The sequence below is a fragment of the Lithobates pipiens genome, unplaced genomic scaffold (genome assembly GCF_037356315.1).
Source record: "Lithobates pipiens isolate NorthernLeopardFrog02 unplaced genomic scaffold, aLitPip1_a1.2 Scaffold_13, whole genome shotgun sequence".
In the NCBI taxonomy this organism is placed as follows: Eukaryota; Metazoa; Chordata; class Amphibia; order Anura; family Ranidae; genus Lithobates; species Lithobates pipiens.
Genome location: NW_027507718.1, coordinates 246898979 through 246914488, shown reverse-complemented (window position 1 = coordinate 246914488; position 15510 = coordinate 246898979). Strand labels below are relative to the sequence as shown.

Sequence of the window (15510 nt, the reverse complement as noted above, 5' to 3'; positions counted from 1 at the left end):
AATGTATAATCTATGAGGCATAATGAGTCTTTTGAACGGTTCATTTTTTTTCCAGATGTTTTTGGAAAATGTGTAAAAAAATATGAAAACACGTTTTTTTCCACAAAGTTGTCAATTTTTAAGATATTTCCAACACATAACCTGTACATAGCAAAAATGACACCCCAAAATACATTCTGCTACTCATGAGTATGGTTATACCGCATGTGTGAGAATTTTACACAGCCTGGCCACATACAGAGGCCCCCCAGTGAAGTAGCAGCTTCAGGTGTTCTACCACCATAAATTACACATCTCATTTCTCAACCAACTATTACACTTTTGAAGGCCCTGGAGCACCAGGACAATGGAAACACCCACAAAATGCCCCATTTTGTAAAGCAGACATCCCAACATATAATCTATGAGTCATAATGACTCTTTTAAACGATTCATTTATTTCCAGAAGTTTTTTGAAAATGTGGAAAAAAAATGAAAATGCATTTTTTTCCCACAAAGTTGTCAATTTTTAAGATATTTCCAACACAGAGCATGTACCATAGCAAAAATTACACCCCAAAATACATTCTGCTACTCCTGAGTATGGTGATACCACGTGTGTGAGACTTTTACACAGCCTGGCCACATACAGAGGCCCCCCAGTGAAGTAGCACCTTCAGGTGTTCTACCACCATAAATTAGACATCTCATTTCTCAACCACTTATTACACTTTTGAAGGCCCTGGAGCACCAGGACAATGGAAACGCCCACAAAATGCCCCATTTTGTAAAGCAGACATCCCAACATATAATCTATCAGTCATAATGACTCTTTTGAACGATTTATTTATTTCCAGAAGTTTTTTGAAAATGTGGGAAAAAAATGAAAATGCATTTTTTTCCCCACAAAGTTGTCAATTTTTAAGATATTTCCAACATAGAGCATGTACATAGCAAAAATGATACCCACAAATACATTCTGTTACTCCTCCTTAGTATGGTGATACCACGTGTGTGAGACCTTTACACAGCCTGGCCACATACAGAGGCCCACCATTGAAGTAGCACCTTCAGGCGTTCTACAGGCATAAATTACACATCTAATTTCCTGACAACCTATAATTTTTGAAGGCCCTTCATATTTCTACCACATAGCATTTTTCACACCAAAAATTACGCTCCAAAATACATTCTATTGAGGAAAGGGTAATAAAAAAAAGTATTACCTGTGGTTTTAGTAATGTCCCCAGAGGAGAGAATTGGTCCAGGCAGCAGGCAGGGATGTGCTTAGCAACAACAATAGTAATTATGCAGGCAGCAGGCAGGAATATTGTTTATATTCAGCACAAGGATATCATCAGCACAGCCAAAGCATTTGTCCATAGAAATTGTCCAGGCAGAGACAGCCAGGACAGACATAATATGGGTCCTGGTACACTGTTACCTGCCTGCACTCATTATTATACCGCTCTCCAGCCCTTCATAAACATACTGCCTCTTGCTACAGCTAATTATTTCCATAGTCAAGGTAGCAGGCAGAGGTGTGGTCAGTTTACGCGGCAGGCAGAGGCATGATGGCAGTAAGTCAGCAGCAGGCTGAGGGCCGCAATCAGGTAAGACCTGTGCACAGGGGCACAAGGGTAGAGGCTTCACCCACCCAAATCTCTATGACGCTTACGAACTCCAGACCCTAATCCGGAAATTACGAAACCTGGAGACAACAAAAAAAATGTTTTCTCCATCTGGAGAAACATTTCTGGAACCCCTCACATGTTAGACCCCCGTGCACTACAGTAGCAGGGCAACAGATCAGTCCAAGCAGTCCAAGTGGTAGGCAGAAGCGTAGTTGATAAAACAGGCCAAGGTCAGTTCCCATGGAAGCATTCCAAGCAGTAGGCAGAAGTGTAGTTGATAAAACAGGCCAGGGTCAGTTCACGTGGAAGTAGTCCAAATGCTTGGCAGAGGCATAGTCAAAAAACAGGTCAAGGTCAGTTCACGTGGAAGGCAGTGGCATGGTTATTTGAGGAAGCATGGGAAATGGTCAGCACAGATGACAAAATTGGGGAAATGGTACAAAGGCTGGGTTTGGCGGGACATTGGGGACAATGGTAGCTGGTATCTCTTCTAAATCCTTTTTTGCTGAATACTCAACATCTTTTTTTTGGCGTCTTCGGCCAGCATCCAATGGTGGAATGTTGTCCGGGAAGTGGCATTCATGAAGTCGGCTAACAGCATCAGAGCGAGGGTTTTCTGGGGGGGTCTTTGATGGTAGATGAAGGACATGACAACTTCTTCAATGAATTTTAGAAAGTGGGCAAGGCTTTGGTGTGAATTATGTAGGCATTATAAATGGCCAAATTAATTAAATAGATTGCTACTTTTTTGTACCAGAAACTGGACCTCCTTTTTCATAAATAGGGCTGAAGCATTTGGTCGTTGAAATCCACCCCCCCATGTAGAGATTGTAATCTTGTGCACAGGTTGGCTTTTCAATGGGACCTCGTCTTCTCTGAACTTCAACTGTAGTGTCATCATGGATGGTGGACATCATGTACACATTCCTGGTATCCTTCCACTCAACGCCAGCACCTTGTTGCATCTCAAAGTTGCTCTTTCTCCCCTTCACAATTTCTTATTCACTATGGCTTGTGGGAAGCCCTTCCTATTCTTTCTGGAGGTTCAACAGGCCAGGGTTTATGCAAGGTATAGGTGTTTCAAAATGGGCAGGCTGGTGTAGAAGTTATCCTGGTATATATGGTAACCTTTCTTCAGCAGTGGGTATGCCAGGTCCCATACAATTTTACCAGTTGTGCCCTGTAGGCCGGGCTGGAGCTGGGAATCTTTTCCTTCGTATATGCGGAACGCATACAGATATCCCGTGACTCTCTCGCAAAGCTTATAAAATTTCACTCCATATTTGTCCCTTTTGCTAGGAATGCAATTCTTTATTCCTAGCCGACATAAAAAGGGGTACCAGGGACTCATGTACACATATATGCTGATCGGGAACATAGAGTTCTGCAAATCGTTGGGAAAAGAAATTAATGAGTGGGTGAATTTTATATAATTTATCGTAATTTGGACGATTGCGGGGAGGGCACTGGGTGTTGTCACTGGAATGAAGAAAGCGCATTATCATCTTGTATCGGGACCTGGACATTACGGAAGAATAAATGGGCATGTGGTGGATGGGGTTGATGGACCAATAGGCATGTCCTTCATTTTTTTAGTAAGCCCCATGTTTATGGTGGGGCCCATAAACAGTTTGAACTCCTCCAGAGTCAAATCCTTCCACTCAAACGGACGTGCGTATAATGATTGAGGGTTGTTGGCAATATGCTGCTGAGCATATAAATTGGTCTGGTCCACGATGAATTGCAGCAATGTGTCGGGCAAAAATAAATAAAAACAATCGATTTCAGTAAAATTTTGGGTATTGGCCTGCACACCTGGCTGTGCTGTGATAGGAGGAATTCTTGCTGATGCTGAGTTGGAAGGCAGTCATGTTGGATTGGCTAGACCAGCTGGAAGATGTGTGCTGGCCCTGGCTCTTGGGGGATGTGGCACTCCATTGCTGGTATTTGGGGGATTTGAGGTTCCTGTGCTGGCATTTGGGCATGATGCTGCGGAAGTGCTGGTACTGGGCATTTCTTGTGGTCTTTCGCTGGTGGCAGTGCTGGTAGTGGGCATTTGGTTTTGGGGTCTATCACTGGCGGCAGTGCTGGTAGTGTGCCACCACCTGAAGAAGAACTCGCTTACCAGATGGCAAGAAAAACCAGCATGTGGCTATTGCCCTGCCAAGGCCTTTGCTTAGATCGCATCTTTACTAACGCGGCTTCTTCTTTTTTATTTTTTATTTTTATAGTCATATGATGTCCGCAGATGGGATCTCCCATCCTGGGCGAGCGTCATATGATGTCCTCGGGGACCCACAGCGCGGCGATCTGGGCTGAGGTGTGTCCGAGGGACACATCTCAGATCTGTTTAAAGAGCCAATAACAAATGGCTCTTTACCACGTGACCAGCTTTGTCCAATCACAGCCGGTCCCATGTACTGCCCACCTGCACGGCGCTTGTGCACACCCCTAGGGTGCATGCAGAGCAGCGATCAGGGACAAGGCTTGTCACCCTGACACAGCCCAACCCCAATCATAGTAAAAGCATCTCTTTTCCACATGACTGGCTGTGTCCAAACACAGCCAGTCACAAAATATCAACAACCAGCGGTAACAAGATCTTACCAGGTTCTTCTCCTCACACACACCGATGGCGTGTGAGAAGGAGATTGCGGTAACAGCTCGTTACCGCTTACAGTGTACACCAACACACACTGGTTGCCCCCCCCCCCCCAATAAAGAGGACCTGTCACCACCCATCAAAGTACCTGTCACAGTCCATCAAAGTACCTGTCACAGCCCATCTGAGTACCTGATTACTTGAGTACCTGTTACAGCCCATCTGAGTACCCAAGTAACTGTCACAGTTCATCTGAATACCCGAGTACCTGAGTACCTGTCACAGCCCATCTGAGTATCCGAGTACCTGTAACAGCCCATGTGAGTACCTGAGTATCTGTCACAGCCCATCTGAGTACCTGAGTACCTGTCACATTTCATCTGAGTACCCGAGTACCTGAGTAACTGTCACAGTTCATCTGAGTACCCGAGTACCTGTCACAGTTCATCTGAGTACCTGTCATCGTCCATCTAAGTACCTGTTACAGTTCATCTGAGTACCCAAGTACCTGAGTACCTGTCACAGTCCATCTGAGTACCTGTCACCGTCCATCTAAGTACCTGTTACAGTTCATCTGAGTACCCAAGTACCTGAGTACCTGTCACAGTCCATCTGAGTACCTGAGTATCTGTCACAATGTTGGGCCTCTGTATGTGGCCAGGCTGTGTAAAAGTCTCACACGTGTGGTATTGTCATACTCAGGAGGAGTATCAGAATGTGTTTTAGGGTGTAATTTTTGCTATATACATGCTATGTGTTAGAAATATCTTATAAATTGACAACTTTGTGTAAAAAAAAAATACGTTTTAATTTTCTTTCCACATTTTCCGAAGACTTGTGGAAAAAAAATGAACCGTTCAAAAGACTCATTATGCCTCATAGAATAGACGTTGGGGTGTTTGCTTTCCAAAATTGGGTCATTTTGTGGGTAATTCCACTGTCCTGGTGCTCCAAGGCCTTCGCAAATGTAATAGGTCATTAGGAAATTAGAGGTGTAATTTATGCTCCTAGAACCCCTGACGGTGCTCCCTGCATGTTGGACCTCTGTATGTGACCAGGCTGTGTAAAAGTCACACACATTTGGTATCGCTATACTCAGGAGGAGTAGCAGAATGTATTTTGGGGTGTAATTGGAAGTATGTATATGCTGTGTGTGAGAAATAACTTGTTATTATGCCAATGTTGTGGGGAAAAAAAATAAAAATCTTAATTTTCCCAAGAATTGTGGGAAAAAATTACAACTTCAAAAAGCTCACCATGCCTCTTACCAAATACCTTTGACTGTCTACTTTTCAAAAAGCGGTCATTTGGGGGGTACTTGTACTTTCCTGACATTTCAGAGCCTCAAGAAATGAGATAGGCTGTCAGTGCATCAGGTGTGATCAGGTGTGATCAATTTTCCATGATTTGCACCATAGCTTGTAGATTCTATAACTTTCACAGAGACTAAATAATATCCACTAATTTTAGTTATTTTTACCAAAGAGATGTAGCAGTATAAATGTTGGCCCAAATGTATGAACAAAAATTACTTATTTGCCAAATTTTATCATAGAAACTAAAAAAAAGTGTTTTGTTTTCAAATTTTTTGCTCTTTTATTACTAAAAATAAAAACCCAGTGGTGATTAACCACTTATCAACCGCCCTATAGCCGAATGACGCTCTCGCGCGCCCCCTGGGTCCATAGGACCCGGCGCATCACGGATCACGGTAAACGTCCGCTCATAGCGGCCGTTTACCACGTGATCGTTCCGTCAAATGACAGAGTGATCACTTGTAAACAAACCATGTTATGACGCCGGTTCCTCCCTCCCCCTCTCTGTACCGATCGGAACAGCGGAGGGGGAAGAGATCGGTGTCAGCAGCGATGTGGGCTGCATCTGCAGTGCCCACATCACTGCTCACCGAAAATTAACCCCTCAATTCCCTGACAATACTCTGCAATACCCTGCCATTACTCTGCATTACCCTGCAACACTCTGCATTACTCTGCAATACTCTGCATTACTCTGCAATACTCTGCATTACTCTGCATTACTCTGCATTACTCTGCAATACTCTGCAATACTCTGCATTACTCTGCATTACCCTGCAACACTCTGCAACACTCTGCAATACCCTGCAGCCCTCTGCAATACCCTGCAACGCTCTGCAACACCCGCCAATACCCTGCAACACTCTGCAATGCTCTGCAATACCCTGCAGCCCTCTGCAATACCCTGCAATGCTCTGCAACACCCGCCAATACCCTGCAACACTCTGCAATGCTCTGCAACACTCTGCAATGCTCTGCAACACCCACCAATACCCTGCAACACTCTGCAATGCTCTGCAAAACCCGCCAATACCGTGCAACATTCTGCAATGCTCTGCAACACCCTCCAATATCCTGCAATGCTCTGCAACGCAATACTCTGCAACGCCATACTCTGAGATACCCAGCCATACCCAGCCATAGTCGGTGATACCCTGCAATACCCAGCCATAGACACCCCCCCACTCCCGCCGCCCTCCGGTGCTTCTACCGACTCGCCAATACGATCAAATCCAAAATCTTTTTTTTTTTTTTCAGGCTTCCCAGCTTAGAGGTGAGATGCGGGGTCTTATTGACCCCATATCTCACTGTAAAGAGGACCTGTCATGCCATATTCCTATTACAAGGGATGTTTACATTCCTTGTAATAGGAATAAAAGTGATCAAAAAATGTATTTTTGGGGAAAAAAATGTCAAACTAAAATAAATAAAGTAAAATGAACAATAATTTTTTTTTTTTTTTTTTAAAGCGCCCCTGTCCTCATGTGCTCGCATGCAGAAGCGAACGCATACGTAAGTCCCGCCCACATATGAAAACGGTGTTCAAACCACACATAAGGTATCGCTGCGAGCGTTAGAGCGAGAGCAATAATTCTAGCCCTAGACCTCCTCTGTAACTCAAAACATATAACCAGTAAAAAAAAAATTCAATCGTCGCCTATGGGGATTTTTAAGTAGCGACGTTTGGCGCCATTCCACGAGCCTGTGCAATTTTGAAGAGTGACATGTTAGGTATCGATTTACTCGGTGTAACTTCACTTTACTGTGTTTTTTTTTTTCTTAAGCACAAAACAGTTTTTTTTCCAAAAAAAAGCATTCGAAAAATTGCTGCACAAATACCGTGCGAAATAAAAAGTTGCAACGACCACCATTGTATTCTCCAGGGTGTTTGCTAAAAAAACATATATAATGTTTTGGGGTTCTATGTAATTTTCTAGCAAATAAATGATGATTTTTACATGTAGGAGAGAAATGTCAGAATTGTCCTGGGTGCTCCAGAACGCCTGATGGGGCTCCCTGCATGTTGGGCCTCTGTATGTGGCCACACTGTGTAAAAGTTCACACATGTGGTATCGCCGTACTCGGGAGTAATAGCAGAATGTGTTTTGGGGTGTAATTTGTGGTATGCATATGCTGTGTGAGAAATAAACTGATAATATGACAATTTTGTGAAAAAAAAAAAAGTAAAAAAATCTTGATTTTGCAAAGAATTGTGGGAAAAAATGACAACTTCAAAAAACTCATCATGCCTCTTACTAAATACCTTGGAATGTCTTCTTTCCAAAAAGGGGTCATTTGGGGGGTATTTGTACTTTTCTGTGAAAGAGGCCTAAGGGTGTTTAAGTGCCCAGTGGTCAAGTGGTTAAATACCACTAAAAGAAAGCTGTGTTTGTATGAAAAAAATGATAAACATTTTGTTTGGGTACAGTGTTGCATGACTGAGTAATCGGCATTCAAAATGTAAGAGTACTGAAAGCTAAAAATTGTTCTGGGCAGGAAGGGTGTATAAATGCCCTGTATTGAAGTGGTTAAGGGCCGTTCAAACCATGCCCACACATGAATTTCACAGGAACGTGCTGTGTGTTCCTGTGCAAGTCACATGTGGTTCTGTGCAGACTAGAATCACACAGCACCAAAATTAGTGCATGCACTACTTTTTAAGATAGACTGCAACTGGAACGCATGGGACAAAAAGTACTATTTGATCTGGTGCCGGTACGTGCGAGCAAACTCCCTGCGTTTGCAACCTGCTTTTAGGGTGTCGGTAACTTTGTATTGACAACCACTGTAGATCGCAACTGGAGAGCGTTTAACCATGCTGTGTGAATTACACGAAAGTGCGGTATGAACCGGCCCTGATTGCTGGAATCTGATTGCTGTGGTTTAATGCACCTTTGCACTATGGTGGTAGTTTAGGATGTTACGAATGAATGATCTAAGTGGTGTCTTATCTTAAATTTTGATGTGCAAGGGAAATGTTATTGCGTTTATCATTGAGCAAAGAAAAATAGTTGGAGTTAACGAAATGTAGCTGATAGGTGTGGAGAGAACTGAGTTCAGATGTGTGTTTTTTTCTCTTGTATAACATGACCACAAAGTACATAAATGTAGTTAATCAATAACTACTAGGGTGATAGCCAGGTTTTTATTGCAGAAGATCTGTATTTCCAGTTGAGCATTTGATGCAACTGATGCCGCGTACACACGATCGAATTGTCCGGCAGACTTAGTCCGGCAAACAATCTGGCAAACAATCCGCTGGACTTTCTAAGGAACGGACTTGGCCACACACGGACACTCCAAAAGTCCGGCGATTTCTAACGCGATGACGTACAGCACGTACGACAGGACTAGAAAAAGGAAGTTCAATAGCCAGTAGCCAATAGCTTCCTTCTCGTACTTGCTTCTGAGCATGCGTCATTCTTAGTCCGCAGGACTAGCACACTGATGAACGGATTGTCCACTGAAAGCCAAGTCCGGCGGACAAATTTTGATGCAAAACTACTTTCTAAGTCCGGTCATGTATATGCGGCATTAGTAATGCATATACAACGTTAACTTTGAGTTTGCAATTTTTTGAGAGAATCATTGGTTGCTGTTGTAGCCAGGTGAATATAAAATATTGCACATGACTATTTCATAATTAAAGGGGTTATAAAACCTCGCGTTTTTTCACCTTAATGCATTCTATGCATTAAGGGGAAAAACCTGTTGTGCTGCAGCACCCCCCCCCCCCTTTTTTTTCTTACCCAAACCTACTCGTTATAGTGACGTGGACGAGCACAGCAGCTCCAGCAGCTCGTTGTCTCGGGTCCTCATTGAATATATTGATAGCAGCAGGAGCCATTGGCTCACACTGCGGTCAATCAAATCCAGTGACACGAGAGCCAGGGGTCGGGCCGAGTCCTGCTGTATGTGTTAATGAACGCAGCTGCATGACCCGGGAGCCTGCACACACGAGTGCCTCCCATGGAATGTGGCTCTCTGTGGGGGAACTCGAAAAGAGGAGGAGCCAGGAGCGCCGTGGTGGGACCCCAGAAAAAGGACCCCCTGGGCCGCTCTGTGCAAAACCCTTGTACAGAAGAGGTAAGTATAACATATTTGTTTTTTTGTTTTTAAAAAGCATTACAATCATTTTAAATTTCCAAGCAGCAGTTGGAGGAACTCCTCACCCTTTTTGCTTGTTCTGTTCCTACAGATGTACAGAGGTTCATTTAAAGAAAGAGGGTCTGAAGGCAACTGTAACACCCTCCTACTTAGGCTAGGTAAATTTAGTTTTTGGCTCCTTCTGTAATCAGGGGAGCACAATTTTTTGCTCTGCTCTTTTCAGGGCTTCACAGGCTGGGGGTTTGATTAATTACCGCTGCCTCTATAAGAGGTTTCTGAAGTTTAGGGAGGGAGAATTCAAATGACAAGCCTGAATACTGAGCGGGGCCTAGACAATCCCTGGGGAGGAGTGCCCAGATGGTGGCAGAGATGGAGCACCCAGTAGTTTGCCATTTTCCCTGCTAAGAGAATAGATCTTTGAGCTGAGTGGAAGGAGGCCACTTGCCCTTGGAGCCCTAATGGCTGGATGCTGGACCACTCTACAAGAGACTGCACCTATTGACTGATCCTGTTATTGAGCGAGAAGTGTTCTCTGCTAACATTACCTAATGTTTGGAGTATCCCTTACCACCCCAAACCTGGGGGTAGAGCTACATTTGAGGGCTCGGTCCATGATTTCTCTTCTTGAGTGCATGCGGCCATTGCCAGTATTCTGGATCGGAATGAGATCCATAAAGGGCTCATTAAGAGAGTCCCTAATACATTTGTACTACCAGGCAAGATAGTTTAGGAGGCCCTACCTCGGCTGTCCAGATTTCAGCGTATAGAGCAGAAGAAGGTTGCTATGAAATATGGGCTAAAGTATCCATATGTGCCCCAAGAAGTGATGGATGAAGTTAAGTAAGAAAAGAACAGAGTGGTTCAAAGAATAAGTTTACAAATATTTCAGCAAACCAAGACCTTGTAGGAACCCAAACTAACCCACCTACTGTAAAAGGTTTCTAGACATCAAAGGCGATTGGAGCCTGGGCCGCTTCATTTACAAAAATAAAGTGGTCATAAAGAAAGCTAGACACGGAGACCAGGAATGATCTCTTCGGAGGATGGTGCAAACTTTTACAGATTAGATGTTATGGGCGGTCTCCTAGAATTTTCCTGATATTGCTGTCCTGCCCAAGAGGGCAATCACTTCACTGTGGCTGACCCCTGTGTTGATGACAAATTAAACTGAACTGTGGTCCAAATCAAAGAACAGCGCACATTCTGATAGGGGACAGGCTATGTTATGCAGGGAAGAACCCTCTGCCTTTGTTCTGCTTGCTATGCCTTTGTTCTGCTTGCTAATTCTGTTGCTGTTAAAGATAATCTAGACTGTTGCTATAAAAACATTGTTGTCACTGGATCATGCAGAGTGGGATTCTCTGCATTTTTTTACTAAATTGCTGATTTTAACCAGGAAAATTAAATCCTTTGGTTGCAGGTAAGGGTTTTTCTGTTTTTTCCCCACTTATTTGGACTCTGGGATTGCAAAAAAAAGACGTGTTTATGAACTATTTAATGTTCAATGAGCCAGAGTGAATGGAATGTTGCTGTGTGCCTGGCTGCCTCTGCATTGTTCGGGAAAGAGCCTGTTAAACTACAATGGCCCCTATGGGGGTAGCTCTACATAACTACATAGCTATCTTTATGTTTTGCTTGCTCTCTTTTTATATGGAAACCTATAAATGCTCTAGGAAACTTGTGTCATTGGTGCACCCTAAATTAAATATTCAATAGTAAAATCTAAATATTAAAGAGTAACTCCTCTCCATCAATACTTCTCTAATCAAAGCTAATTATAAAACACTCCTGCACTGGTATCTGGTTCCGGTCAGGGTAGTCAAAATGCATCCTTTCACATCGCCAAATTCTTTTCCACGTTGTGGCCAGTTGGGGACGATGCATCACTAGGTTCTGGATCAGAATATTTAACCTTATAAATTCGGGGACAGGGGTGAACATTCATAGGTCCCCAGAAGGAGCCCTTGATCACATATATTGCTGCCAGCAAGGATCACAATTGCTAGGCATTGGAAGCAGTCGGGTATTCCCCTCGATTACATCAAGAGTAAAGTCGATTGGATCATGGTAGATGACAAGCTCACTCATATACTTCATAACAATTCTAAAAAGTTTGATAAGATATGGGATCTGTGGATTTGTTATATCTCGGCTGAGCTTCGGGTTGACCCTCTTCTTTTTCTTCTTTTCTATTCCCCACCCCCCCCTTTTCAGTTTTTTACTTATTCTTTCCCCCCTTTCTCTGTTATCTACATTTAATGTAGATTCGGTTTTCTCCTACCTTTTTGTTACTCTGAATACAAAGCTGTTGGTCTGGTTTATTATAATTAGGTGGTGCACTCTCAGTTTTCTAATGAGAAAAACTGCAGGGTCTGCATCCCTTTAGAAGTATTTAGCCCTTGGGGAATACCCCAACCAAAACTGAAATTCTTATTCCTATTATTTTTTTATTCGCTTTATTCTTTTTCCACAAAAGTGGAGTTGCTCTGAACTGTAAAATATTGAAATCTAAAGTGTTTGACCAGACCTCCCTGGTTTCCAGAGTCTGTGCCCTTTCTCTATGATCAGAGGTGGTCATTTTTCTGGTACAATGTTTTTATTGATATATGAAAAGGGGGAAACCACATAACAAATTCCCATGTAGGGGATATCGATTTGAAGCATAAGACAGAAGTTCAAGTAAAAATATATAATAAAACATATTATGATGGAATAGATTATAAACTGACACCGACCCACAAGCCGAGGCCCGGGGTCAGTGGGTTATGCCTGAGCCTTAAGACCCAGGGGCTAAGGTTGACAAGGGGGATCGGAGCTCTTCCCAGAATGGAGGGATAAAAAAAGAATAAAAATAAAATTAAAGGGGGGGGGGAGTAGGCACAAAAAAAAAACAAGCCGCCCAAACCATGGGTGCGGGGGGGGGGTTAGGTGTAGAACAGAGCAATGGGCAAGAGGCCCAGAAACAGGACGAGTAAGTAAGAGAAACAAAGAGGAGGTGGGAAAGAGAGAGAAAGGTCCCCCAGGCTGGAGATGGGGTCAAATTAAATTTAGAGTCCTAGACTAGTCGGATGTAAAGTAGGGAATGCGTAGGACCACCACGGGGCCGACACATTAAGAAACTTGGCATGGGAGTCCTGGAGGACACTGGACATTTTTTGAATCATAAGGGTCGTCAAGGTAATCTGTAACCCCGCCCCCCAACATATTTGAAAGATTTTTTTCTGGGAGCAAGTACCTTTTCTAACAGGTACCTGTCCCCACTTGTACAATTCTCACCAGGGCGAGAATTATGTAAACTTGGCCTGCCCCCCCCCCCCCCATTTAGTTGAACCAGCAACACTGGACACTGGGGGTAATTTGTGCTGCAGTGTGATGTAGAGCATTGTGGGTGCGGCATATGTACACCCCAGTCCGCTGTCTTTGTAGATTGAGGGGGGGGGCATTTAGGGGGCAGCTCTGTCATGTGTTTTTACTTTCCCCCAACTACAAGTTTAAACAAGGTGTAAGTGATTTCATTTTCCTTGATATAAAGTTAGGCCTGTGAGCTGGATTCCAGGACGAGCAAAAATGTTAAATCAATTTAAAAAGGTAGTACTATTTTGAAAAGCCAAAGAGGAAACTATAAAGCAAAATATTATGGAAGTCACTGTTCACTTTACCCACCTTCTGTTCCCCAAAACACAGTAAATTAGGGATATAATGGTTGTTCATACAATGTATAGGAAACCCAGTGGAGTTGATTTATATGTAGAGCTGCACCAGGTTTTGCACTCTCCAGTTTTGGTAAATCAATTGTTTATTACACAGCAATCAGCTTCATAGTATTTTTTCCAATGATATGCATATCATGTGTTGCCCTGTAGATGGAGCATTGTGAAAAGACATTGAAAGCATTCCTTTATCCTTTAGTAAAGGAAGTTCCTTCTATAGAATGTACAGATCATGTGATTTCCTGATAACCCAAGCTAACAAAGCGCAGCTGAGTAGTTCCTACTATTCTTTCCGTCAGGAAGTCTCTATGCACTCCAGATCGTCAAAATGCTCTATGCAAGCGTTTTACTTCTGATGCATGTAAGTTTCTTTGGCACAGCATACTCAGGGAAAATTCTGGCTTGGCCAACAGACGGCAGTCATTTTATGAACTTAAATGTGATCCTTGAAAACCTTGCAGGTAAAGGTCATGAAGTAACAGTGCTGGTCAGTTCAGCCAACCTTATCATGGACACCAACAAAACCTCACTTTTAAAATTTGAAGTCTTCCCTGTTGCATTTTCAAGAGCCAGAAACGAAGCACTACTAGAGGAATTCTTACGCACATGGATTTATGATCTTCCCAATATGTCCTACTGGGAATTCTTTACCCGAATAAAAAAATCCTTGGCAGATGCTGTGGAGGTAGAGCAGCTAGTGTGTGATGGCATCATAAAGAACAAGGCGATGTTAAGGAAGCTAAAAGATGAGAAGTTTGATATCCTTGTTGCTGACCCACTAGCTCCTTGTGGTGAACTTATCGCTGAGATTATTGGAGTGCCATTTGTTTATTCCTTTAGGTTCTCAATGGCTAATACTTTAGAAAGACTTTGTGGTCAACAACCAATGCCGTTTTCCTATGTACCCGGTATAATGACTGGATTCACAGATAGAATGTCCTTTATGGAACGCGTAAAAAATGCAATGTTCTATTTCTCTCAAGATGCTTTATTTTATTTTGGCCTTTCAGTCTCTAGGGATGCATATTATAGTGAGGCACTGGGTAAGTACACTGGTGCAATTTCTACGAAATTGAGAATCATTACCTATAGTAGTTAATTCGCCATAGGCTCCTTTGAAATGTTCTGTTAGAAATGACAGCCCAATTTAAAGCCCAAATGTCATGCTTAGAGCGAATCTTCACCCTCAACAGGTTGCTGCCTCTCCTCCGCGGTGCAAATTAGGCTTTCTTTTTTTTTTTTTTTTTGTTTACTTTGTATTTGTAATGAAAATCCTCTCACATACACTTCTACTACACTTTTTCCTTCCACTCAACTTTCCATTGATATGCTTGGATACAGCACTCTGTGAACAGCCAGCTTCTTTAGCAATTACCTTTTATGACTTGTGGAGGATGTCAATGACTGTCTTCTGGACAACTGTCAAGTCAGCAATCTTCCCTATGATTTTGAAAAGCTGGTTACACACTATACAATTTTATTTAGATTTTTTCCTTTAGATTTACCAAAACCATAAAATATGAGATCAAACCTAAACACTTTCAACGTGTATGCAATCAGGCAAGCCCTTGCACTACATAGTTGAAGGTAAATCTAATAACAAAAAGTTGTTTAGTGTGTATCCAGCTTAACCTACTGAACCAGACTGAGAGGCCACCACTTACGGACCGCCCGCCACTGTTTTACGTGGCTGTTTGAAGGAGAATATTGTTGTTATGGCAGCAGCTAGCTGCCATAACCCTGGTATCCCCTTCTTCAGCGGGTGGTCTGCTACAAGATAAAAGTGGTCCCTGCTGCAGATTCACTGCAAGATCACTTTTATCGGTGGCGGTGAGGGCTCCCCCTCCCGCCACGATCCAGTGCCTTCCGCCGCTTACCGGAGCTGACGGCAGCAGCGGAGGCAATCGCATCCTATTGATGGCTCAGTATGGAGATGAGTGAGGGGAAGATGGCCCCCACCCGTCTCCATACAATTGCTGGGTGGAAACGTTACTTCCACCCATAGCTCTTAAATATGAGATCTGAGGACTTTTTGACCTCAGATCTCATATTTAAGAGGACCTGCCATGTTTTTTTCTATTACAAGGGATGTTTACATTCCTTGTAATAGGAATAAAAGTGACAATTTTTTTTTTCTTTTTTAAACAGTGTAAAAATAAAAA

At 43.0% G+C, this 15510-nt stretch overlaps 1 protein-coding gene across 6 annotated transcripts in view; it reads left to right on the top strand.

The window, feature by feature from the left end:
* The window catches only part of LOC143974757 (UDP-glucuronosyltransferase 2A2-like), a 183998-nt gene that overhangs the window by 136038 nt on the left and 32450 nt on the right, over positions 1-15510 (top strand). Inside the window, exon 2 of one of the 6 annotated variants that reach the window (XM_077476472.1) lies at positions 13762-14391. The exons of 4 other annotated variants lie outside the window; for them this stretch is intronic. In XM_077476472.1, coding sequence (XP_077332598.1) covers positions 13762-14391 — 630 coding nt within the window. Of the gene's footprint in view, positions 1-13688; positions 13710-13761; positions 14392-15510 lie in introns of those variants that run through there. One more of the 6 variants, XM_077476471.1, reaches the window with a different exon arrangement.